This window comes from Conger conger, chromosome 3, assembly GCF_963514075.1.
Source record: "Conger conger chromosome 3, fConCon1.1, whole genome shotgun sequence".
NCBI lineage: Eukaryota > Metazoa > Chordata > Actinopteri > Anguilliformes > Congridae > Conger > Conger conger.
In genome coordinates this window covers 27,955,282-27,982,163 of record NC_083762.1, presented here as the reverse complement: position 1 = coordinate 27,982,163, position 26,882 = coordinate 27,955,282, and the positions used below count along the sequence as shown (strand labels likewise).

The window sequence follows — 26,882 nt, the reverse complement described above, 5'->3', positions numbered from 1 at the left end:
TTCCCTCCATAAATTATCCAGTTATTACACACTGTCACCACTAGATGGCAACAATATGTTTATTCAAACCTTGCTGAGCAATAAACAATAGACAGACAACCCTATTTATAATATCTGATTGTAATTATATAAAATGAGGGTGTTATTATCATTTGGTATATTTAAAAATTCTGACAATAATTCATGCCAGTTTGCTTCGTAACCCATTCTAATATTAAGTACTGGAATTATACTCTTCTAAATTCGGCAAAGGCAATCAACAAAATTATTTCATCAACCAGTGGTTGAGCCAAAGTACACCCGGTACTCAGCTGGGGAAGTACAAATGTTTTACAGTCATAGGTAAATGATTATCCTGCAGTAGCAGGTATATGGCTGTTTATCACCATCCCTTTTCCTCCACCAGGCAGGACTGTCGCTACTAACATTTACCTGTGACAATGGGAGGGGCCTGTGGCCCAACGTACCTGCTTCAGGGAGAGTGAGCTATGTTTAAGATGGACTGCAACAGATCCACATCTAGACGGCAAACCTGGAAGTAAACTTGCCATTTTAACCAATGGAGCTGCTTCGTCCAGCTTGCTGTTGCTTAGGGTACGTGCCTGCCCATATATTTTGATTGCACTGCTTGAAAAGGCAGACTCTTAAAACCTTTAAGAGAAAGCGAAAGCCTTTAAGATACATTTCATTGCAAAATATGTAGCAGCTATGCTGACTCACCATGAGGTAAGCAAGAGGTGGCACCGGAGACCCAATGTATAGTGAGCAGTGTATACGGCATATGTGAACTCCAGACAGAGGTTTATCATATTTATATTTACATACAGGCATTGAGCACACACTGTTATCTGGAGCAAAGTACACGCAAATATGCAGGTTTAGGCTACTGACTGTGTTGATGCTAGAACCTCAGGGTCAATCAAATTGATGGCTACCAATTAATTTGATAATTGTATGTATGTATAATTATATATGCATAATTACAATTATTGTAACATAAACTTAAATTCCATAATAGGGGCAAGATGGATTGAGAATGTTGTATTCTTTGGAAGTAAATGGGTTTAAGGATAATATAGTTTTAGATTTAGCATGGTAAGGTAAGACTATTAATTCCACCACTAAAACATTTAGCAGTAGGCGAAGCAAGGTGCAGCCTAAATATGAGCTTTTCCAGTCTGCAGCAGGATACGGGTAGTGACTCTGCTGCCCTGGTTATTGTGGAAAGCTCATTCCACTGCTTGGGACCCAGGAGGAAAGATGTGATTGAGAGAGAGTGCCCTGGCAAGAGTGTCAGGTTTCATGTTTAATTGTAAATCTTGGATGTTTACTGGAAGATCTTGTTCCCTTACAGTACATGTGGGCACAAAACAATGACAGAGATAGAATAGCCTGCTAAAGAAACAATCCCATATTTTATGAATATTAGTACCTTTGTAAGGGAGATATTTTCTTTATTCAATGTGTAAAATGTATATTCTGGTCACCTAATGAGTTTCTCAGTCAGGAATAAGAATGCATGCTTTTTTGTGTGAGTAGGAGTGTGAGTGTGAGCATGAATGGGTGAATGAGCAGCAACAATTGTACAGCGCTTTGGATGAAGGCGCTATATAAAGAAATGCCAACCATGTTGAGCCATCCTAAGAACCATCCTAACAACTCCAAGTTCTTAAATAACCCCAAAGTTCAAAAATGCTAGATCTGTGACCCCATATTGTTGTTAATTGTAGAAACTAGCACACAGAATAACTCCGCTCTTCCTCATGCACAGTGTTACCATCACCAGGGATCCAGGTGCAACTGCGCCTGATGCACCGCCTATATGAGCGCCACTGGTAATAACGCTAACAGGCTTGGAATGTGAGGAATGAAATAGAAGTTGAAAAACCTGTCCTGTTCAATGGGACAGGTCTGGTGAACTCTATGACGTGGTATGCGTTGGCAAAAAGGTATTACTACAATGTTGCTGACCTTATACACCACAATCAACAAACATATTTTGTAGGCTAACTACGCCTACTGAAAGAACGCGTATTTATTTTCACCGACACACTGCAGGCTACAGTATACAGTACGAGCAAATATGTTAATTTGATAGTGTATTCCGCTTTATAAAATTAACGTATTCACAGCATCAGCTCATGCGTTACAATGTAGACTATGGCTCAGTTGTAATTCCCCAATAGCACAATGCACAAAGATTATTATTTTCCCTGAATGCTGAATGAGGGGCAACTGGCTTGCTTTTTATTTATTTTTTATTTCATCAAGAGGGGTGTTGCCATCGAGATATATGCCAATTTAGCTAAACAGTCTGCTATGAAAACAGGCGCTCGCTGATTCACTCGACTTTGATCCGGAGGTAAGAGCTATCATTGACACTGGCGCTAGGTAGCGCTAGCATGTAACTAGCCTGAAATATCAAGTGCAACAAAATTTAAACGTTTTCTTGTTTTTTCGTAACTTTTGGACAAGCAATGTAATGATTTCAAGGTAACGTTACTACAGCAATAGCAACAGAAGGGAATCAAGGGGTACCGTATAACCGAGCTAGTCTAAAACTGTTGGCGGACGTTTAAATGTTTTGCTAAGTGCCAGTGCTATTATAGCGTCAACATTACTGTAACGCTAGTTAGATTATTTTCTTAGATTAGATTAAATGCGCTTTTCACTGACACTGACAGGTCGCGAATTGACAAACGATTGTGTAACATTTCGCTTTCTTTACGGGACCTGTGTGCAAGTTTAGCCAGCAATGATTTCTGTAGCCTACTGTAAGTTACCTTGTTGTCAGTTCTAAGCTACTTGTTCCAGCTTTCAGTGATTCAGTTGCTCCATCCTCCTTAAAATAACCTGACTTGAGTCACGTATTTACTACTCAAAATGATACATTGATTCTAGACCTGGTTACATTTAATTGTACGATTCGTTAGCATTTTGTCGCAAAATAAAGTTAAATAGCCTAAATTGAGAAAGAGCTATGGAAAATAGAGGAGAAACGGCAAGATGAAATATCGCTGTGGCCCTACACAGTAGGCTGTGACGAGGATAACATTGGTGTATTTTGGTATGCAGTGGAAGTCTGAATAACTGCGATATCAGGCTATACTTTTTGTCACTAAATTGTCTCATTTGTGTACTTTACAAGAATCACGCGCCTGATATGCTACCAGCATATTCTGTTTATCCTGCAGTCCAAGTTCCCAATCTTGTGTGTAGGATATCCTGACAAAAATTATGGGTAAGACTTAATTGTACGTTTTTTTAAAGTACTTATTCCAAATATATAATGGTAAAAAAAGTTTTTATGATTAAATTTAATTTCCCATCTGACCAGAATTAATCATTTAAGTTGTTGTCACAGATACTTTGGTGAAGACTGGAAGTTTTCCCCAGTGATCACACTTAGATGCCATTGTGGAAAACCTGAGCTGTCAGCTCAGCTGCCTTCATTGTTCCAAGTTGTACTACTGGAGTATTCTGTGTTAACACATATCTTGGTTTCATTTAATCCAATTGTCAAACAATGAACCAGTTCACTAAATAATTATGTTTTAAGTGAGGGCATTGTGCCTTTTCAGTACCAACTTGCTTTTCACAATTTATCTCTGTGCATGGGACTGATTACATCTTAGTGATGACACTTTTGACTGTCCTGAGGCTTGTCTTGTAGGACAACTATGAAGAAGTAATAATTGTAAAACAGCTACGTACATGCTAAGCTGTGAAATATGTAAATGTTTAAATTATGTGGTTGTATGATATTTACCAACCCTGTCCATGTGCTGTTGAGGTTTGCATCTGTGGGATAGTTCCACACCACTTCATGCTTTTTCCTGTGGATGTGTATCTGGCGGTGTACTACGCTCCAGGCTGTGTATACAGCTGTGTGTGTGTGCTATACTCTGGCCGGCCGGCCCCTGTCCCCGGCCCCGACGTGCGAATGGGACTGTGCCTGGGCAGGCGTCACTTCCTCTCCCAGCCTCTCTCAGCCAATTGGCCCATTCAGCAGAGTGGCGCTGTTTGTTCACTCGCCTGTCCTAAAGCGTAAAGCCCCCAGTTCCCCCAACCCCCTCCCTTCTGGTCAACAGAACAGCTGACCTCCCCCCCCACCCCCACCCCCCTACGCTTACACACTGGTGCTACATGCGGCCCCTGCAGTTTGCGTCAGTGGAGAAAGTTGCACTAGCCAGCCTGTTTTGTCAGTCTGTTCTGTGCTGCTCCCTCGCCTGCCCACACACAAGCGAGCTCTGCAGAGCGACACTGAGCCTCTCAAGGTAATGACGCATTTTAATTGGTGTTTTGCACCCAGGGCTTTTTGCAGATGGCCTATCATTTTCGAGCTTAGGCTGTGCACTTGCCCAGGACAGCTTAGCCTGTTTATGCGCTGCAGATTTTGCAGTCCAGAGCCATGCTGTCGCGTGCCATGTTGTGTTTACTCTGCATTTTCCGCCTAGCTTAACTGTTTTGTCTGTTCTGTAGGTTCCGGTTAGCCAAAGGGTTGGTTGCTGTTAAAAAAAAACAACTTTGTGACATCTGTTTTCCACAAACACAGTTTATCATCGAAAATGTTTCATGGTGGAGTAACAACGAATAGATACTCATCTAAAGCTTAACTACCTAATTTTACCCAACCATATATTTGACTCGCTTGCGTCTCAAAGTGGCTATGCTTGCATTTCAGCCATGTGAGTAATGATCAGTTGCTATTTTTCAAGAGTGAAAGTCTCGAAGACTCCTCACAACAACGCTTTTGACAGCTTTTCCCATTCGGGGAACATTTGGTCTGCACAAATGGTGTTCCACATCAGAGGATATGCAACAATGCGGGGCCCTCCACCCCCCGGCCACCTCCCCCACAATCGCCTATTCAGTCCCTCCCTCTCTCACGGGCCCTGGCTGTGGTTCAACTCTAATGCCAGTTCCTGTCCTTGTTTCTCCCCACAGACAGCCCTACCATGGAGACTGCTGCTAAGCCCAGAGATGCACCTCCTCTGATGGTGGTAGAGACGCCAGGGGAGGCTGAGGCAGCGTCAGAAGGGGCAGAGGAGGAGGAGGAGGTGGTGGAGGAAGAGGAGGATGAAGAGTCGGCCACGGTCAGGGCCGCGCAGGAGGCGGAGAAGGCCGAGGCGGAGGCCGCTGTCGCCCGGGAGAAAGCCGCACAGAAGCAGATCCTGGCCATTGAGGAGCTGGTGTACACTGAGAGGAACTACCTGAGGAACCTACAGCTCATCACCGTGACCATCCGAAGCAATCTGCAGAAAATACAGGTGCAACTGTCACTTATAGTGATATAACAGGATGTTCATGAAAGCTGTACCAACGCCCGATGATGTAGACCAGAGCTTCTCAACTCCATGTCCTGTGGGTCGTATTGTATATGTATTTGCTCCTGCACTGCACTACATCACCCGATTTCACTAATTATTTGACCTGCTTGGTTCAGATGATAAGCTATTTAGTGAAATCAGGCGGTGTAGCGCATGGTTGAAGCAAATGCCTGCAGACACTGAGGCCCGCATGACGTGGAGTTGAGTAGCGCTGATGTAGACGGTGGTTGTTGTGTTTTGTGTTTTTTCACCCAGAGTAAAAACCAAATGTTGCAGCAACCAGCGTCATCCATTGCACAACATTGGTCGCAGCGATGGGCTGTACAAACTGGTCTTAACACGATCAAAGATGGCCTCCCTTTGGAGCGAGAGATGCTAGCAGTGGCAGCTGGCCAGCATTCCCCTGCGAACGTGACGGTTTAGCATTAGCATTAGCGCAGCTGGTCGAGTCATGCTTTTTTTTTGTCCAACGGCATCAAAACAAGTGAAGATCAATGGCTGACCCGAGATAGGATCAGCGTTTTGTACCGAGTCAGTGAAAGCATTGTAGTGCCTGATGTGATTGCGTGTAGCAGGCGGAGGGCCGGGCGGGAGGGGGAATGATGAATAGCTCTGCGCTAGGAGCGCTGGGAATACGCCAGGTGATTGATGCCTCTGTGCAGCCCGCGCTAGCCAATCTGGAGGCCATGTTCCTGCACATCGAGGAGGTGATGGACGTTTCCGGACGTCTCCTCAGCCTGCTGGACCAGACCCCGTCTTCTGATCCCAACTTCCTTCACTGTCTCTGTGAGTGCCTGGGTGGGGTGGGTGGACGGCTTCACAGCTTCAGTGGGCCTGCAGTTAGGCTGGTCTTCAGAAACAGCAACAACTCCCCTCAATTCCACCACACACATTTCGTTTGGCTTTAGTTGTGAAATAACACCAGATTATAGTGGTTATGCGTTAGATATGGTGCTTTCAGTGTTATCTTGGTTGGCATTTATATAGTGCCTTTATACAAAGCGCTGTACAATTGATGCTTCTCATTCACCCATTCATACACACACTCACACAGCGACGGTGATTGGCTGCCATGCAAGGCCCCGACCAGCTCATTGGGAGCATTTGGGGGTTAGGTGTCTTGCTCAGGGACACTTCGACACAGCCCGGGCGGGGGATCGAACCGGCAACCCTCCGACTGCCAGACGACTGCTCTTACTGCCTGAGCCATCTTACATCAATAGTTTTGTTCCAGACAGTCTAGACAAGGGATGGGCAAGGTGGGCCATATCTGTTTCTGGATTTCAGACCACCTTCTGCTCTTAATTATTTAATTAACCTTATCATTTACATGATCTGTCATTTCTAGCCACATTCAGTGATATAAATAGCAGATGGTAAATGTTATTGCCTCGTCTAATTAAGAGTGAATCTGTTATTGTTCATGGTTCATGGCTGATTGAGCCTGGGTAACTACTGGCAGCAGAATCCTGCGTACACACCAGCCCTCCAGCACATCTCTGGACCTAGACCAGGGGGGTCAATTGCGATGTGCTCAGCTGGAGTTTAAACTGCAGGTTTAAATCGATGGACCACGGATCTGCATTTCAACTGTAGCAGATTTCCAAAGCTGTGGACTACTTAGCTTTAGGACGATTTAGCTATTCCAGGTGAAATTAAGATCTGTGGTTTAAACCTGGTAAGCACACTGCAATTGACCCAGGGTGTCCAATCTTATCTGAAAAGGGCTGGTGTGGGTGCATGTTTTAGCCCAGCACAAACTCACCTGATTCAACTTGGTTGTGATTCAACGTGATTAGATAATTTGTTGAATCAGGTGTCTTATTGTTGGGCTAAAGCAATGTTGGTGTGGGGCCCCTCAGATAAGATTGGAGATAATTCCAATCCTAGGTGGTTGCTATATGGTGGTCTTTGTTCTTACCAATAAATAGCAAATTTTTTAGGGATGTGTGCACCAATGCAGGTTCACTCCTCTATTGGATGACCACAACATGTTTTTACCAGAAATGCATGTGCAGACTGTAGCTGTAGCACATGACTTTATTGCTGTTAGATAAGATAAATGATTTGTCCAATTAAATAACTGAGAGCAGAAATTGCCATGAAATCCTAAAACGGATCAGCCCATGTGTTTCCCTGGTTGGAAGCTTAGATAAATGAATACCATCGCTTATCATGAGCTACATTATTATCACATCTTCCATTCTATTTAGGTATGTCAAGAGTGCTTTACTGTGAAGAGATTCTCTTTTAACTGCAGCAGCGTACAGCTTTCCCTTTGCCTCAAATTTGCACCAGAACGCTCTCTGCACATTAGAGACAGGGAAGAATTTTGCAAACGAGAGGATGATTAAATTAAGAGTGCCAGATTAGAAATTCAGCTAGAACAGTAGGGGGGGAAAGCTCTGCCCTTTGTGGTAAAAGCTATAGGTTCTCTAATGGCCAAAGTGCACCAGGGCGTTATTTTAATGTGGCGTGAGAGAAATGGAGAATTGATTTTCCATTGGGTGTACCCCCTACTGGCTTGTCGACACCAACTCAGAACCACTCTGCAAGTAGTGGAGTGTAGTGGTGATCACGCCAAACGCCACTTAGCTTCATCTGCTAGGTAAGATTGGGTTACAGAAATTCTCATATTTCAGTGTGGCTAGAGACCCTAAAATGAGCAGATGTGAATGCTTAAACTCTTGGGTAATGTTTCAGTGTTATCACTTCACTAAAGTATGAAAATTGTTTGAAGCCTCCGCTTTTCTACTTTGAAGCACCAAAATGTCACCGTACACATGGCGTGCAGAAAAGGCTGCAGTAGGAGTTGGATTATATGTGCTTATATAATCACAGATGTCATGGAGGATATTTTTTTCTCCCGGACAAAGTATACCATCTGCATTTTTTCATAGGTGATGCCTTCCTAAGTCTGACAGCAGACATCGAGATGGCTTACAAGGAGTACCTGGCCAACTACAATAACGTCACGGCTCAGGAGAACAGCTATAAACAGAAGGAGGCCCTTTGGAACGAGATGGTGAAAGTCATCAAGACCTCTGCGTAGGTTTGCCCTTTCGAGCTCGCTTGAAGGGACTGTCCGTCTTGCCTTAATGTTTTGATCTTTGCTGGAATTCTGATTCTAATCACTGAAAGCTGTGGCTGTGATTCATCACAATACAGGAACATACTGTATCTTTTGATAAGAACAAGCCATTCAGCCCACAGTTCATAATTTTTCCTGCTAGCCTACTGAGTGTCTCATATTATGTTAGGCCTGGTATTGAACACCCCAAGGGTCTCTGCTACTGCAGGACTTGGGAAGCTGTTCCATGAATTGACATCACTGTGTACTCTGCAAGAGAGTGAAATTGACCTTTAAAGGGATATTTCACTTGGGTATAACACAAGTAATTTTCTTGAATTAACGCCATTGTATTTGCATATTGTCAATACGAGCAGCATCACCTATCCCTGTTGACCATTAACAGCTTCACCGGTTGTCCAGCTCTCAATTCACTCCCATTCATTTTCAGGACTTATAAAATAAATAGTTTTAATGCATAAACTAACTACGGAGCATAATGGATTGGTGAAAGAAAGTACTAATATCAAAAGGTCTCAGTTTTCTTAAATATCTGATGTATTTTGAACCTTTTATTGCCTTAAGATCCAGAAAACGTTTTATTTGAACTAAGTGACTTTTCTTTACTGCGCCTGCAGGCCGGAGGTCAATGCCACGTCGCTGACTTTCTTCCTGGTGATGCCAGTCCAGAGGATCGCCCGCTACCCCATGCTCCTGCAGATGATCCAGAAGCACACAGACCCCAGTCACCCAGCCTATTCCGTCCTGCAGGAGTCCGCCCGGGCCGCCGTGGACATCAACTGCAGGATCAACGAGTACAAGCGCTTCCGAGAAGTGGGTGAGTGCACGGCTCCAACGGGAGCAAAATCCAACTGCCGCTTCCCTGGAACAGACGTGCAACAAATATCGGAGCCTGAGAATTTGTAATCCTCAACTGTCTTATCTGGTTCTCAGTGAGGTCGAATGACACAACCTCACAGGTCAGTGTCATTTTCCACTGAAGGCCATTGTGATGGTGTGACCTCACCTTCTGCTTCCTCAAAGTCTTGGATATGTGAAGAAATGAATTTGTAGTATTATGTGTTTTATATAAATCAGGCTTATTTTCTAAGTAGGAGTTCACCTATTCTTTTCTTTGTTCTTTTCTAAGTTCTTTGTACTTTCTATTTGTTCATTCCAGACACACCATTTTAAATATTCACTGTTTATTTTTCCATGTCGCTGATGATAAACTGCCTGTAGCACTGAAGGTGTTGCTATGCCGTGCGCATAATTCCGAAGGCCCGTTGCTTGGATACGGTGGCCTCGGAGAAACGCTGATTAATTGTCATCTATTAGTCAATGGCCCTCATCCAGGGTTGATTTGCTAATGTTGAAACCAATGAGGGAAACAACAGTGGTGTGTAAAAATGCTCTCCTCCCGCCCTCGCAGCGGACAAGTACAAGAAGACGGAGGTCCTGACCATTAAGGACATGATCAACAGGCTTAACGGGCACAGTATTGCCAAGAAGACCGCCCGTCTGAGCCAGCACATCAAGCACGAAACGGGGATGGTACCGAAGGTAGCCCTCGCCCAAGCCTCCCCGTCTGCCCGCTTAATTACTGCGCTTTAAAGCGAAATTCTGCAGTCTGACGGCTGCACAGCTCCGTAATTACACGGTAGGACAGTAACCTTTAGAAAGGTGCACACTGTCCCTGTTTATTTGCGCTGTGAAATGGGTTGTAAATATTTTACTTTTACAGCTCTGAAAGTCAACATAATGATGTGGTTTCCTCATTTGATGAATATGCTCTATATCAACACAGCCAAACCATTCTAAAAACACTGACCCTATTGCACCACTTTAGAGCACATAAAAATCTTTTTTCAGTAGTGTAGATGATAATTTTAGCATATATTAAAAGGTTTTACTATGCTGTAATATTGTGCATATCTTTATGCCATTAAGTGCATTTTCATACTTAGTTTAAAGGTCACTGCTGCAAATTAAAAACAGAAGGGTCAATCTGCCCATGTTCCCGACTCCGTCACTTACTGTATCTCTTTGATCCTGTGCAAGTTGATATTCTGCGATAAGCCTGCCTAACTTCTCATGATTGGCTTTGCTAATAAACCAAGCTACTTTTTTGTCGGTGGTGATTCCAGCCAACTTAACTGATGACCTCTTGTCTAGAACCTGGAACCAACACGATTACAGGATTGCCTGCTGCTCGAAAAAGAAACCACAAAAACTTGGCATTCCCAAACTTGATTTTGAGAACTCTAGGCAGAGTCTGGTTTAACTTTAAAATGCATTTTGATTTGAGGCTTAGGGTCCATTATTAGAATGGATTGTCTAAAATTCAAGTTCACATGCTATTACCAGTTATTTGTCATATTTTTGAACTGACGTTGCCACATGTGTTGTTGAATGTATTTCATATTCAGTATTTCATATCATCTTTGATAAACCACTAAAATTAATTGTTTACATGTTGCCTCTGCTTTATTGTAGCTGAAAGATGAGGAGTTTGATGCACTGGAGGGGTTTTTCTATGTCTTGGAGAAGGGAATCGTGGACTTGCATGACAATGTGACTGCCTATCTGGGTCACCTGCAGGTGAGCAGCATGCTTCTCTCTCTTCTGTTGGAGATTCCTTTTTAAAACTTGTGTTGTTGAATCGTGTATCTAAATTGAAACCTCTCAAGCAGAACCTTTTTAGTGTCTTATTTGACATTTTCAGTTCAGTAATGTCATATCTTTTCTGCCTTTTAAGGGGAAATTGTATTTGCATTACCTCTTCAAAAGCTTTTTTATGGATGATATAAACTATTTAGGATTGATCGACAGTTACTTATTTCTGAATGGTGAAGGATATTTTTGATATTCACAGATGTTTCCGACGACCTACTGGCTTCACAGCGATATAGGGGGTTTTGTTCATTCAGGGGTTGTCTAAAGCGAGAAAATAAACAACAATACAATAACTTCTAATCTGCTTGTACAGCAACGTAATGCATCAATTGGTTGCACAAGCAAAACTAAAATTGTGGAGTACAGAGCCAAATCAAGAAAAAATCTGTGAAGCGTACTGTAGTCACTGGAAACATTACAGGGCTCTGCAAGCTGCTTTGGGGTTACTTGAAGTTTATTTTATTGCTTTAGACCACAAACCCTGGAACACTTCTATAGAAGCCATTATAAATCCAATTGGCTGTCAGACGCTGCCATTGCACATAAAAAACTGTCTGGTCCAATCAGAAACATACACTAAAACTGAAACAATATAAAACAAAAAAAAACTATGGCTTTAAACCGTTAGCAACATGCGTGCTACTTTACCCGGACCTGACAGCACATTGAATAAGCAGGTCATGCCAGTACCAGTGCATGGTCTGCTACCAACTCACACACAAATGCCCGTAACATTTTCATAATATTTGTTCTTCGAATTAAGTGCACTTAATCTGTGAAGAATTTAATTGAGCATGGTCCAATTTCTCAATTTCCAGCAGTTATAGCATTGAGGATATTATCATCAGATTTGGGATATCCTAACTAATTATTTGGAAAATAAGGGCTTTGCCAAATTCAATGATGAACTGGCTTTCTAGTTCAGCGCTCTGGTTCCGATTGACCGCTGGCAAGTAGCCCAGGGTGTTGCACTTTAGGGAAAATTAGCTTCTAGCCTCCGCGTTCGATACATTTAAAAGCATTAGCATTGGCTAATTAAGAAGTACTTCAGCAAGCATGACCCCGTGCTCCAGTCGAAGACAGCACTGTGCAAACAAACACGTCACGTTTGGGTAGGGCCGTAAAAACTGTAAAAGCATGCAGATACTTCCTGTACATCATTCTGAGAATCTGTTCCTTCTTCACCGCCTACCCCCAGCTCTTAGTCCGGGCACCGGTCATCTCCCCTCTGGGGTGCTGCTGCTTGCTCCATGCTGCCTTGCCAGCCTCTATCAGCATACCTTTGCAACTCACCAAAAGTGCTGACTCACCCAGCCATGCCAGACCCCGTCTCACCTCCCTCTGGTTACCAGTATTAGCCCGCATTAAATTAAGAAATTCACAAGTCAAAGTCAAAGGGCAAAGTCGGGCAGCTGAAGGGTTAGCTCAGCTATATCTTCAAAAGATCATCAGACTCTACACACCTACCAGACCTTTCCATTCTGGTTGTGCTGAGTGTCCGGCATTTACCCCCTCTGTGTATCTCCTGTCTGTTCTGGCCCCCCAGTGGTGGAATGGGTTTCCCAATATAATTACAACAGAAACCCAATCCATCTTCTGGCACAGACACAGACTCGCCTCTTCTGATTGCAACATTGCTCTCCTGACCCCCTTTAGATATCTGTTCTTTCGATTTATCACTCTTTGGATTTTTTTTGTTTGTATAGCTGGGTAAATATTTCTGTCTGGTTCTGTCTAGTGGTCTTTTTTACAATGCAATTGTTGTTTGCTCGGTTGACAATACACTGTCATTGCTTGTTAATGGGCCTCTGTGCCTTCTTGGTGATATCACATTTTTGTATTCATGAGAGTTGCACCGATGTTCTCCACTACATTATGTAATTTTGCATAGTCTGCTGAGTGATTGTAATATAATTTAATAGTAATTATGCAGTATTTTAGGAGTGCAGTAACAATTATTTGGGCCGCCATGCAGTATATCATCTTTTTTGTTCTGTAATCATATGTCATGTTGTAATTCCCCATCAAACATCTACCGGGTGGTGAAATGACAGCCAATTAGAAGAGTGGCCATTTAGCTTTCTTGTGCTTACATAAACATGTCACATGACCACATGGAAGTTGCATCGTCTTGCTTCTGATTGGCTGTCTTGTAGACATCCAAAGGATACAAGTGGTCATTTTTTTGGTTTCTTGGAAGCCTTTCACCTCTGGAGCTTGGCAGTTCACTACGGATCAAGTATATGCTAAATGATGACTAGCATTCGCTGAGACAAAGTATGCAAATGGCTGCAAGTGAAGAGATGACTGTGGGCTCAGTGTGAACACTTTGTCAGAGAGTTAGGACAGTAACGACTATACCCCCCCACCCCGTTGTCGGCCGTTCTCTGTGTCGCTTGTTGATTGTTTGTGCTGAAAAATCTTTTGATAATTATGATTTCATTAAGGTTAATTGCCTCAGGGCGGCACGGATGGTGCAGTGGGTAGCACTGCTGCCTCACAGCAAGGAGGTCCTGGGTTCGAATCCCGGTCGGCCGGGGCCTCTCTGTGTGGAGTTTGCATGTTCTCCCCGTGTTTGCGTGGGTTTCCTCCGGGTACTCCAGTTTCCTCCCACAGACATGCAGGTTAGGCTGATTGGAGAGTCTAAATTACCCGTAGGTATGAGTGTGTGAGTGAATGGTGTGTGTGCCCTGCGATGGACTGGCGACCTGTCCAAGGTGTATTCCTGCCTTTCGCCCAATGTATGCTGGGATAGGCTCCAGTCCCCCTGCGACCCTGTTCAGGATAAGCGGGTTAGGATAATGAATGAATGAATGAATGAATAATTGCCTCAGTCCTTATGTTTGGGGCAATTTTGTAGTTTGTACTTCTCCTTTCAAAATGACACCGAAAATGTGGTCTGATGGTCACTGTTCTCCAGCCAATAGCAGTGCATTTTGTGTCATAACCCCGCCTCCACCGCCTCCTTTGCAGAAGTTCATTGAGTGCAGGCCGGACGAGCACGATCTGGATATGGATGGTGAGAAGGCAGCGGTGTGCTATAAGGAGATCACAGCAGGGTTGAGACAGTGGATATACCCCGCTTACGTGAGTGCCTCAGCTCTGCTCCTTCCACCTCAGCCACAGGAGTACTCCCCATGGGAAACGAATAGTAAAGTCAGCAAACACGAAGCATGACTGAAGAAACTTTAAAAAGTATTCAGAAGTATAAAATAGTTTCTTTCAGCTATACTTCAGGTCCCTGCTGTAAAACAGCTTGAAAATTGAGCTAGTCAAGCTGGTCATAAGCTGGTCTAGTTGGGTATGAGCTGGTCAAGCAGCTAGTGCTGGTAGTTTATCTGAGCAGGTAGCTGGTCAAGTAGCGACCAGCTGTTTCAAAACATAGCCTGTGCTGGTCAAACCAGGTCAAGCTGGGAGCTGGTCTGAACTGGTCAACCAGCTCTAAACCATGTCGAGCTGTTTCAAAACCTAGTTTGAACTGTTCAGCAGGGGTATACATTTGTTCTGTCTGAGAACGTTGCAAATTCATGCTCTCAGATGTACGCTCATATGGTCCTCACCCTCCCCTGTGTGTGTGTGTGTGTGTGTGCGTGTCTCAGGAGCGCAGGCTGAGCACGCTGGTGTTCAGGCCCCTGAACGCGCTGCGGGACCTGCTGCCCGGCCCACGGAACCTGATCCGCAAGCGTCTGCACAAGCTCCTGGACTACGAGCTGCTGGAGGAGAAGGCCAGCCTGAGCTACGAGGAGCAGGCTGTGGCCGGCGCCTACCGCACCATCAACGCCCTGCTGCTGGCCGAGCTGCCCCTCTTCAACAGCTCGGCCCTGCAGCTGCTCTGGGGCGTGCTGGGGGCCTTCAGCTGCCTGCTCCGGGACCTGTCCTCCGAGGTGGAGCAGCTCACCGCCGCGTACTCGCAGCAGGTATGGAGGGAGGGAGAGGGACTATGTGAGTGAATGTGAGAGTGGCAGCGTAAATATGGGGTGTATGTGTGAGTATGTGAGAGGGAGTATGTGAGAGTGGCAGCTTAAATATGGGGTGTATGTGTGAGTATGTGAGAAGGAGTATGTGAGAGTGGCAGCTTAAATATGGGGTGTATGTGTGAGTATGTGAGAAGGAGTATGTGAGACTGGCAGCTTAAATATGGGGTGTATGTGTGAGTATGTGAGAGGGAGTATGTGAGAGTGGCAGCTTAAATATGGGGTGTATGTTTGAGTATGTGAGAGGGAGTATGTGAGAGTGGCAGCTTAAATATGGGGTGTATGTGTGAGTATGTGAGAAGGAGTATGTGAGAGTGGCAGCTTAAATATGGGGTGTATGTGTGAGTATGTGAGAGGGAGTATGTGAGAGTGGCAGCTTAAATATGGGGTGTATGTGTGAGTATGTGAGAAGGAGTATGTGAGAGTGGCAGCTTAAATATGGGGTGTATGTGTGAGTATGTGAGAGGGAGTATGTGAGAGTGGCAGCTTAAATATGGGGTGTATGTGTGAGTATGTGAGAAGGAGTATGTGAGAGTGGCAGCTTAAATATGGGGTGTATGTGTGAGTATGTGAGAAGGAGTATGTGAGACTGGCAGCTTAAATATGGGGTGTATGTGTGAGTATGTGAGAGGGAGTATGTGAGAGTGGCAGCTTAAATATGGGGTGTATGTTTGAGTATGTGAGAGGGAGTATGTGAGAGTGGCAGCTTAAATATGGGGTGTATGTGTGAGTATGTGAGAAGGAGTATGTGAGAGTGGCAGCTTAAATATGGGGTGTATGTGTGAGTATGTGAGAAGGAGTATGTGAGAGTGGCAGCTTAAATATGGGGTGTATGTGTGAGTATGTGAGAGGGAGTATGTGAGAGTGGCAGCTTAAATATGGGGTGTATGTGTGAGTATGTGAGAGGGAGTATGTGAGAGTGGCAGCTTAAATATGGGGTGTATGTGTGAGTATGTGAGAGGGAGTATGTGAGGGTGGCAGCTTAAATATGGGGTGTATGTGTGAGTATGTGAGAGGGAGTATGTGAGAGTGGCAGCTTAAATAGGTGGTGTATGTTTGAGTATATGAGAGGGAGTATGTGAGAGTGGCAGCTTAAATATGGGGTGTATGTGAGAGGGAGTATGTGAGTGTGAGTGTATTTAAATGTGAGAGCAAGTATGTGAGAGTGTTTATCAGAGTGTAAGAATGTGTGTGTGTGAGAGAGAGAGAGAATAAAAAAAATATGGAGGCAGATAGTTGAAAGCTCTCTCTCACTGGAGGTACTCTCTGTTCAGCTGACTGCCCTGCTAGCTATTTTCCCTGGATGATCTAGTGGATGGTGTCTTTGAACACCCTCGGGTCATTGTATTAGCATGGGCAATTTCACACTTTTGTTACTGTTCAGCTCACATTTTGTCCAAACAGCTTTTCCGACAGCAATTTGTTTTCACAGTCAAAGAAACTCATGTGCACTGTAATTTCATTCATGCTCTTCAAGGACGTGTGGCCGAATCTTCTAATATGTTCTTAACAGTAATAGGGATTTAATATATATCATACAGCTGGTTTAAGCTTTCCATGTGACACAGCGTATAAGTTATGTCCACACTGAACTGAAAACTGAAACGTTCTCACAGTTTCTATGATATTGCAGCTGGTTGACAATAGACCATGTACAGTATAATATTGAAGATGTGTGTAGTCAGAGTGCAATGTAAACTCTTAAAGCCCTAGCCTACTAGAGAATCGGTTTACTAACTAGCTGGAACTGCTTTTCAATGCATGGTTACTTGCCTGGATCTTTGAAACTCCTGTTCTGAACATTTTGTTTAATTATAATTATTTGTAACTGGAGCAGTATAATTTCATTATCAGGCAGTTCAGTTTAATGTTGTGCTCTAACTGAAAGACAGGCACGTAAATGCGTTGAAGGTATCGATAGGACTTTAAATTAAATGACTGTATTTGAATCGCCCTGTGGAATGTACGTTTTTGTCACATCCCTGTTTTCACAGCTTCCTCACAGCTACTTGGAACCCAGTGCATTCTGGGGGTGGGCAGGAGGCTCTGTTCTGGAGGGGGCGAAGAGGCTGGAGAGTCTGTGCCAGAGCATGGAGGAGGAAATGAATGCCCCCATTGTGCAGGTTAGGCCAAACAGTCCAGTTGCCTGGTGACATGTCGTTGTGGGAACAATGCTGGTGCAGTGTGTACACGCTTACTGTCAGAATAATCTTGTAGCCCCGCCCAAATGATCTCACAGCATTGACATGCACCTCCAAGAGACTGTCAATATCGTAAAATTTTTCAAGGTCACGTCATTGTTCTTTTTAGTGGCAGCATTGTGAATGTGTTTAATATACGAACATTTTATTGTTTTCTAGGATTGAATATTAAACTGTTCTTTCCATCTTGTGCAATGCATTAAACTCTAGTACAGTCAACATCCCTATTCCTCAAATTACAGTCTTCAAGGGCCCAGAACTGATTTTCCACTCTCCCTTTACCTGGGAGTCCAGTGTGATGACAGTCTGGCCAATCAGCAGCACTTAATTAACAGTAATTACCCGGGAGGAAAGAAAACCAGGGCCGGATTTGGATTTGAGGATCCCTGGTCTAAATTGTTGCATTATGCTCTACACTCCATTCACGCTAGCTTTGACAAAGCAAAGATAATGATGTCCAGCTGGTACTTTATTAGGGCCTCATGGCCATTGGTAAGATTTCATTTAAAAAAACTTTCAGTTTCCTGATTTATTCAAACCAAAATAAAGAACAAATGATAAATGATTTGTCTCATGACGCTGCATGGTTTGAATAGTTCCCATAATGAAGGGGTATTGAGCGTCACTGTGGGTCTCATTGCTTCAGACACTAGGATCCTTATGGTCAGCAGGTTTCTATTACTGAAGCTGACCAGAGTGTCTGTGGTTTAGGACATCTCTGTCATTCCAGATTTATGTAGTAATCTCAGCAGCATGGATCTCACCGAACCCTCTTCTCCCTATAAGCACAGTATGTTCGGATTAGTAAATGCTACTCTTATGGTTATTGCTTCCACGAGTAAGGAGGGAACAAAGGGGAATGAAGAAATGTTTAAAAAGCAATTGGCAATGCCCAGCTGCAGTGCTTTTTGTAAGTTGGTGATGTTCCCCAGAAATAAATGCTTCCCATACAGCAGAATCTTCCGTATTAAGTTCAGCTTTTTGAGCACTAAACAGTCCTCGGTGTAAAATTTGTTTGCGTTTCCCAGGGAGGGAGTGTATTCGTCAGCCAGATATTCCCTGCCTCTCTGCACAGTATCAATGACTCTGCATTAGCAGTATCAGTGCTAGCTGTGTTAGCTGTGCAGTCCTAAGGCAGGATAGCTGCAGAGGGTTGACCTTTGCTAGCTGTGTCCTCAGGCAGGTTGACTGGAAGTAAGCTGGACTGTTAACTCCAATTGATATTCAAATTGAAGAAAGGTTTCACTTTGATAGCTGTGGATAAAAACCAAATACCTCAGTGCCAGATTCTAACTCATTGGACCTCTGTTTCCGTGGTGACAGCCCCTTAGCCCCTCCTCCCAGAAGCGGCTGAAGAGTCTGACGGAGAAGCACGGTTCCGGAAAGATCTACCAGCTGAGCGGCCATGTTGTGGGCAGCCGTGACCTGGACCTGACCCTGCAGAGGGGCGAGCTGGTGGCCGTGTTGAGTGAGATGGACACGCGGGGGGATCGAAGGCGCTGGCTGGTGGACACTGGAGGTACTGCTGTCCACTTGGAGCTACAAACCATACCTGCTGTCACTAGTGCTGGTGGATTGGAGTTATCATGACACCAGAAATGGAAGGAGCCCCTGAGTGCCACACATCATTGCTTAGTTTTGCATAGTTTTGTTTGCTTAGTTTGTTGTTTAGAACAATACCTGATTGACTGAAACCACCCTGCTGAACAAATCAGCTCAGGTTTTTAAACAGCTGGTAGCTGGTTGACCAGTTCAGACCAGATCCATACTCAACATGGTTTGACCAGCTCTAGCTATGTTTTGATACAGTTGGTAGCTGGTAATTTCAAGCTGGTCATAGCTGGATTTTACACCAGTGCATGAGCTTGATTGGCAACTGTTTTGTAGCTCCATCCATTTTGGTGTCCCTGGTACCTCACTCTTGCATCAGTATGTGTCACTTTTTTTAGGCGCAATGCTAACACACGTTGGCGGGGGGTTTAAATGGAGAGCGTCGAAGCGGCAAGGGCGCGGGGTCATCATTAATTTCAGCTCGGGCTGCGCAGTGATCTAGCGCGGCCGATGGCAGTTAAGGAAAGCCCCGAGGACAGTGTGTGCCGTTCCGAGGGACGCGTCGCTCTCTGGCGAGGAGCATTAGTATTGTGGAGGACATCCCTCTCCCTCAGAGTCATTCGTCAGTGCAGAGTGTAATATACTGCTGTGTTGCTAACTCTAGTGATGCGTTCTATCAGGGCCATCTTGTAGCTGATTAATGCCACCTCCATTTTGGTGTCGTGTTATTGAGTGAACGCCCTCTGTCAGGTTAGGTAGCGCTGATAGTCTAGAGCCCTGTTACTTGAATCGCGGTCCTCGAGGGCCAAGAAATGCAGGTTTTTCCACCTTTCCTTAACTGGGAGTTAGGTGTGAAGACAGGTGTGGGTGTCAGGTCTGGCTAATTGGTAGCACTAATTGTTCAGTTAATTACCTGGGAGAAAAAAAAAAACCGGGACCGGATTTCAATTTGAGGGCTTGATTTCAGTATCCATGGTCTAGACCAGGGGTGCACAACAAGGGCTGATCCGTTTCAGGATTTTGTGCCAACTTCTGGTCTTCATTATTTAATTAGCAGCAGCTACAGACTGCGAGTATAACATTAAGATTTTACTGTGCTGAAGTACAGGAGTGAACCAGGAGACATTACAGAGCAGAAAACTGAAAATAAGCAAATTGGTTGGAACGAAAACCAGCATGCAGCCCTCCAGAACCAGAGTTGTGCCGGCATAGGGTGGATAACTGCACTGAGTAAAACCTGGAACCCTTCCAAATCTGGAACATGGACTGAAGGAAAAAGACCTGATCCAGGTTTTACCCAATTATGTTATCCAGCTAACTCCGTAATCGCACTTCATGATACAGGCCCCTGGTCTAGACCACGGGTCGGCAACCCTGACATTGGAGAGCCACAGTGTGTATGGGGTTTTGTTTCCACCTTAAAATCAGCAACCGATTCAGACCCAAGAAACAAGGTGAAGCGAGTTAACTGTGTAATCAACTGCTTTCATTGATCAATTAAGTGCTGTAACAACACAATTAATGAAGTAACAACGAGAGCAAGCACACCCTGCGGCTCTCCAGAACCCGGGTTTCCCGACCCCTGGTCAAGCCTGTTTCTGTGGAGGTTTTTCGTTGTGGTTTTCTCTACCTCACCTGCGTGAAAGGTAAGGTGAGAGCACTGATTAAGGATGCGTCTCAGGTGTTGCCGTTCTCGACCGACGCGCTTCTCTGTTTGCCGTTCCAGGCCCCAGGGGTTACGCGCCGTCCTCGAAGCTGGTTCGCTATCACCAGGCGACGGCCGACCCACCCCCCTCCCCGTCCCCACATTACACCGCCATGGGGGGCGGAGCCGAGCCCAGGAGACACTCCTACACCCCGGAGTCGCACCAAGTCATGGCCATGCCCATGCCCCTGCCCTGCTTCCAGGTGAGTGGGGCTGATCCTGGATCAGTTAGGGTTTGGAGACGAGGTCGGGGCTCGCTGAGAACCTGATCCTGGGTCAGTTAGTGTTTGCCTACTGCCACTGGAGACCAGTGGCAGTAGGCAAGCTGAACATTTGAGAAACCAAAACCTTTCCAAAACTGATCATTGATCTCAACCTGTTTTCATTAAGTTTCCATGATAAACAAGTGTGCTGACAATTGCACAAATTAATAGGCAAAGTAACACACAGGTTCTTCACATCGTGTTAGGGGATTAAAGGATTAATTCAATTGAAGTACTTTTCTAGTTTCAGTATAACTAGAAATAACAAAACGTGCTTCAAGATTCTTTCAAATCTGTGCATTGCAGATATTTTCCATGAATATTTTGAGTCTGAGTGCAGAGAAGGAAGAGGCCCACATGTAGTTGCAAATGATGATGATAAAATATAGGCTGCACAATTTTGCAAAGCAAATCAAAATAAATGTATTAGACCTAGGCTACTCGTAACTGCTTAATTGGTAGGGCTATATCTGATGGTTTTGTGTATTTTGTGAATTCGCTGTTTTTTCGCCCCACCAATTTTCAGTGATTAAAGCAGATTTCTTTCCCAATTGTTTACATTCCATCTCCCAAACACGATGTGAAGAACCTGTGTGATACTTGCCTATTAATTACTGCGATCGTTCACATGCTTGGTAATCAAGACAACTAATTGAAAACCGATTGAGATCAATGATCAAGTTTCAAGGAAAAGTTTTGGCTTCCTCAGTTTTCAGCTCACCTACCACTGTTGAAGACGAGGTCAGGGCTCACTGAGATAACCTATTCCAGGGGGCAGCCTGTGGCCTAGTGGCTAAGGTACATTACCCGTACACGGCAGGTTGGGGGTTCAAGCCCCGGTGTAGCCATTATAAAATCAACTCAGCGGTTGGGCCCTTGAGCATGGCCCTGAACCCCACATTGCTCCAGGGGGATTGCCCCCTGCTTATTCTAATCAACTGTAAGTCACTTTGGATAAAAGCATCAGCTAAATAACAAATTATTATTAATAATCCTGGATCAATTGCCAGGGGCAACGCAGAGGCACACAGAGTCACTGGTGAGTGAGATAAAATTGATAGAGCAGCTGTGCTTTGGGTTGTGAGTGACAGAATTTCATTCCCCCAGACTAGATACTTTACCTGATTGGGGTGTCGGAGAGATAGCAGCCAGGAGAGATCGATAGTAATAACCTGATCCTCAGTGGGCATCAATCACCAGCGTGTGGCACATGTGAACACAGTAATGGAAAAGCACAAATTAGCTGCCATATCAACGCTGTTGCCAGGTGACTTGCAGTTTTCTGACCAGTCGGTTTGTTTTGACGGATGGCCTGCATCATATCATTTGAGGAACTGTATGATTTTCTGGGAAGAAGCCATAAACCGTGTTGTGTGTGTGTGTGTGTGTGTGTGTGTGCACGCTTGTGCATGCATGTTTCTTTTTGTGTATGTCGGTTATAACGGATAACAGATTTTCATATTAATCTTTGTGCCATTAGTGATTATTTGTATTCAGGTTACTGAATTCATGATTATGAATCAAATTGATGACTCTCACAGAAATTTACTTTGATCCTTGCATTGTGTGATCCTAATTCCAGTTTTAGTAATGGTTTTAGAGACTGTGCTTGTCAAGATTATTGATGTTTTACCGATAGTGTCCACAAGTAGGAGCTGTTGAGCCACTGCAAATTATACATGACAGTAGATGCATCATGGGATGTTAATACTGTGTAGTAAAGTGTGGTAACTGATGATGCTAGGAAAAGAGACCGCGCTCTATGTTGCTAATTAAAGGGAGATGGATTAACTTGCAAGCAGCAACAGAACAGCAAGCAATGCTAATTGGCATAGACCGAGAGAGATTGACTGAAACGGGTGGGTCGATAAAGTGTCCGTTTGTCCTCTCCGTGCAGGTGTTTGCGGGCTACGATTTCAGAGCGCGGAGCAGTCACGAGGTCTCGCTGCAGGCCGGCGAGCCCGTGAGGGTGCTGGAACGCCACGACAAGCGTGGCAACCCCCAGTGGAGCCTGGTGGAGGCTCACGGGCAGCGGGGCTACGCGCCCTCCAACTACCTAACCGTGCTGCCCTCCAACTACCTGGCCCCGCCCTCCTCCGCTTACCGCTAGAGTCGCCAGCGTGGACCCCGCCCGGTGACTCCCGCGCCTTCCGGCTGAGGACAGCCCTCAGCCGCCAATCACTGCGGGTCTCGTTTCGCTCTGTCCGTCTGTGTAGATTGACAGCCAACGCCCCCGCCTCTCGGCTCTGCCACCCGCTGCAGACACACAGGCCGGAGTCTTCTGCATCCCGGCAATGCAGCTTCCGCTTGTAACTGGACCTGGCAATAGAACATGAAGAAGAAAAAATTGACCATAGAAGAAGTCTGGATTGTTGGAATCAATCCCTTTAGTCATTTCAAGGGTTTCTTCCTGTGCATCCCTGGCTAGTCTGCATGCCGTGCTCAAAGTGCTGACTGAAACTACGTACATTTTCGGATTAGGCCCGTGTGCGGAAAAGCAAACTTGCTGTTAGTGCCTACATTGATTTATGCCTCTATTATTCCTCTGTAAATTTGCACGATTAGTGAACTTACTATTTGTTCATTGTTCCGTACATTCTAAGCTCATGTTTCAGACTATAGGAATACGTGTACATTAGTCTCAGGATGGATGGCTATATAATTTGAATTAGCCTACTATGAGTGACTGAATCAAATGACCGGTTATTTGGATTGGCAGTGGGCGATATGACGATTTTATATCGTCGCCAATATAGTTTAAGCCCTGCGGTTTTTTGTGGAGATTGTAGGCTACTTTTCAGAAAAGTTACTCAGGGGATGATTGCTGTTTGTTAACAGGCTAACATGGTAAGTCACTGTCGTTGCATCGAGAAGCCTTGATAAACTGGAATGATATTTTAAGCAATGGTTATATATTCTGTCTAGAACTGAAGAGGCCTATTTTCATTCATTATTTTTTTTGTGTCTCAGGTTTCTGGCTGATGGGCAAATCACAGCACCGTTTTGTGGCAGTTTGATGAGTGCTCTGAAAAATTCAGCCGCAGTTTCATAATTACGGAAAATAGGCTATGTTAGCGTTCCACATTCAAGCAAAGGAATTCTTACTGTACTTAGAGAAACTGAAATACTAACGTCAAATTCATGTTTTTAAATGAAACTAGCAAAAATAATGTTATGACAATCGTGTTATCGTCATTTTGTTTATTAACCGTATTAAATAAACTTATTTGCAACGCGTAGGCTATCGCCTGAAGGTCTGATAAGACCGCCCACTTGTAATTACCTCTAATGTAATAATTTCTGAATCGATGTGCAGACTTTTGATGGGTTTAGAGAAAGGTTGCGGTGCCACAGGTGTGCCTTCATAAGTATTCAAGTGATGAGCAGCAGCTTGAGAGTTGTACAGCATCTCTGCAGTGCAGTAAAGTTCAGCAAGTCTCAGAAGGACGCGTCTTACTGCAGTGTTACCTCGCACACGTCCGACAGTAGCATTATCTGTAGTAATTCGGAGATAGTTTCTTGCATTGTGCATTAGACCTAGGTCAATTACATATTTTGTAAATGCCCGTAAAAACCGCCAAGACTCCTGCAGAGCGTGGAAAAAACATTAGCTACCAAAAGGGAGGATCAGATCAATGAATGTTGCTCTGAATATTGGAGAAGGTACTGCAGGTATTTCTTATAGAATGTAATATTCTGAGGCAGTTTTACCGTGTGTCGTGCCTGAAGGGTTAAATAATTATTATACCCAGATCTTGCGCTGGTAATGATCTTCGCATGGTGTTTCTGGAACACAGAGACACTGTCACATCTGTTCAGTGTCATAGCAGCGCTAGGGGAACGCTCTCCGACAGAAGCATATTTTGGTCTGCAGAGTTGCTTTGCTCACTGCAGATGGCACTGCATTTCTCTAATCTCTCCACAAGGGGGCACACAGTACCAGCCCAGGCTGCTGCACTTCTGGTCACATCAGTCATCTTCATTACTCGAGTCAGTATTAATGCTAATCCTCTCCTGCTGTACAAGCTGTACGACGATACACTGTAAACGTAAATTATGCGTTTGATGATGAATATCTACTTGTCTCAGCTGTGAACGAATGTTCTGGCTCAGTCGCATCTCGTGTTCAGGCTGACAAATCTCAATTTCAGCACGTTAGAGGTATTTTATGTTTGTTTATTTATGCTATTTATTTTGCAGTTTCAGGTCCATCAACTTCTTGTGTTTGAATCTCTGTGGTGGTTTGCACTGAAATTGAAAGACATCTGTTGCCAAAGTGACTGGGAATGTTTTCTTCAGTAGATATGAATTATGAAGTGTTGATATTTAATTGCTAGGATAATTAGAACACATATGCCTTGCAAATGATGTCAAGCTTCCTTGTCAATTAATTGAATATTTCTCTTAATGGTCGAGCCTAGTGATGGAATGAGTGATTAAGCTGTCAAGAATGAAGAATAGGTATTTTTTGGCTTTTGTTCAAAAAACATCTTGCATTGATTTGTTTGCACTAACAAAAACTACTACACTTCGTAGCATAAATAAAAGGATTACCTGGTACCACCAAATAGTTGTCTTTTTTTAAATATAGATTTGGTGTCCAATAAGGGGTTGAGCATGTCCAGATCCCACCCTAATTTGGAATGGCCTATCTGCCAACATGGCCGGGTTTGTGTATGAACCTCACTGCCGATCCAGGAGAGGGATATCTACAGTTCTTTTTAAAAAACACAACAGCTGCTTCTGTTCACACCACAGACTACAGCTAAATATGCAAAGAGTGGAGTCGGAGGAAGACTACGGCTTTCACATGCAGTGTGAAAACGGGTGCACGATCGACCAACGGGCATCCCTGGAGAGCAGTGAAACACAGATCCTACCCTACCCTGGGCGATGCGATGGCACGTTCCGGACTGGATCAGAAAAGTAGTCTTTTTTCAGGCATCACAGAGACCATTTTTTGCCACTTAGCTTCATTGATGAACATATTCAGTGTTTGTGCCGGTTTCTACGTCCGCTGTGGGTTGGCCGTCGGTAGGGAAGTTGATACATCAGCTCCCTCCAATTTGTGTGGCAGAGCTCAAAGCTCTATAAATAAATTCCTCTCTTCAATGGCCTATAAATAGCTCTGCTCTTGGGCCTGCGGCGGAAGGGTTTCCGTGTGATCGTGGTCCCCCCCCCCCACCCCCCTGCTGGAGGCTCCTGGAAGTGCAGCTGTTTGCCAGGCTAGCCTCTTGGGGGAGCTCATAAGAGCAGAACATTTTCATTGCTTTGTAGTTCTGGCTGAGCAGCTGGGAGGCTGTAATACAGTAGCAATTGAAGATGTTTTAATTTTTCTAGCAATAAAATTGGTGGCAGCCCGTTTAATCTTCCGTAGCCTAACCTGATAATGCAGGGTTTCTGGCTGCAGTAGGACTTTCGATACTAGAGACTGGCTGCATTTCGGTGCTTTATGTGTGGATACTGAAAAATGCCTGCTTGTGTGTGTGTGTGTGTGTGTGTGTGTGTGTGTGTGTGTCTATGAGCCTGTGTAAATACAGCAGGCTCCAGAATTATTGGCACCTGTGATAAATATGCAATATGCAGTGCATTGACATAAGTTTTATTTTCCAACATGCATAAAGTAGTGCGCTTTATTAATGACTCAATGGAATCAACATTTTTATTTTTGAAATAAAAAAATAAAAAATTCCCCCAAAAAACGGTTTCACAATTATTGCCACCCCTGGTTTAATACTTTGTGCAAACACCCCTGGAAAAGATGACAGCCATGGGTCTTTTCCTATAATTTGTGATAAGGTTAGAGAACACATTCGGAGGGACCTTTGACCATTCCTCCATGCAGAACTTTTCAGAATCATTGATATCCTTGGGTTACCCCGCTCTTCAGATCAGACCACAGGTTTTTCATGGGATTTAAGGAGACTGGAGACTGAGAGTCATTGCAGAACATGAATGTTGTTTTTACTGAACTGTGTGGATTTTGCTTGGGGTCATTGTCCTGCTGGACAACCTACCTACAAACAAACTTCCTAGCAGATGAAACCAGATTTTCCGCCAAGATTTCCTAGTACTTCGTTGAATTAATTGTGCCATTGAACTTAAATAGTGC

At 44.3% G+C, this 26,882-nt stretch overlaps 1 protein-coding gene across 7 annotated transcripts; it reads left to right on the top strand.

The window, feature by feature from the left end:
* Window positions 1-504: 504 nt before the first annotated feature.
* arhgef37 (Rho guanine nucleotide exchange factor (GEF) 37) lies at window positions 505-25,338 on the top strand. 7 transcript variants are annotated; one of them, XM_061236720.1, is made up of 14 exons: window positions 1,773-1,949; window positions 3,149-3,241; window positions 4,948-5,270; window positions 5,993-6,116; window positions 8,231-8,378; window positions 9,039-9,238; window positions 9,833-9,963; window positions 10,897-11,001; window positions 14,050-14,163; window positions 14,676-14,993; window positions 17,045-17,173; window positions 18,575-18,770; window positions 20,529-20,710; window positions 22,668-25,338. In XM_061236720.1, the coding sequence occupies exons 2-14, from the start codon at window positions 3,238-3,240 to the stop codon at window positions 22,878-22,880; spliced, it is 2,187 nt and encodes a 728-aa protein (XP_061092704.1). In that variant the 5' UTR covers window positions 1,773-1,949; window positions 3,149-3,237; the 3' UTR covers window positions 22,881-25,338. The 7 variants fall into 7 exon arrangements, with proteins under 7 accessions (XP_061092706.1, XP_061092704.1, XP_061092701.1 ...); XM_061236717.1 differs by lacking the exon at window positions 1,773-1,949 and adding an exon at window positions 2,010-2,362; XM_061236718.1 differs by lacking the exon at window positions 1,773-1,949 and adding an exon at window positions 2,363-2,493.
* The last annotated feature ends 1,544 nt before the right edge of the window (window positions 25,339-26,882 follow it).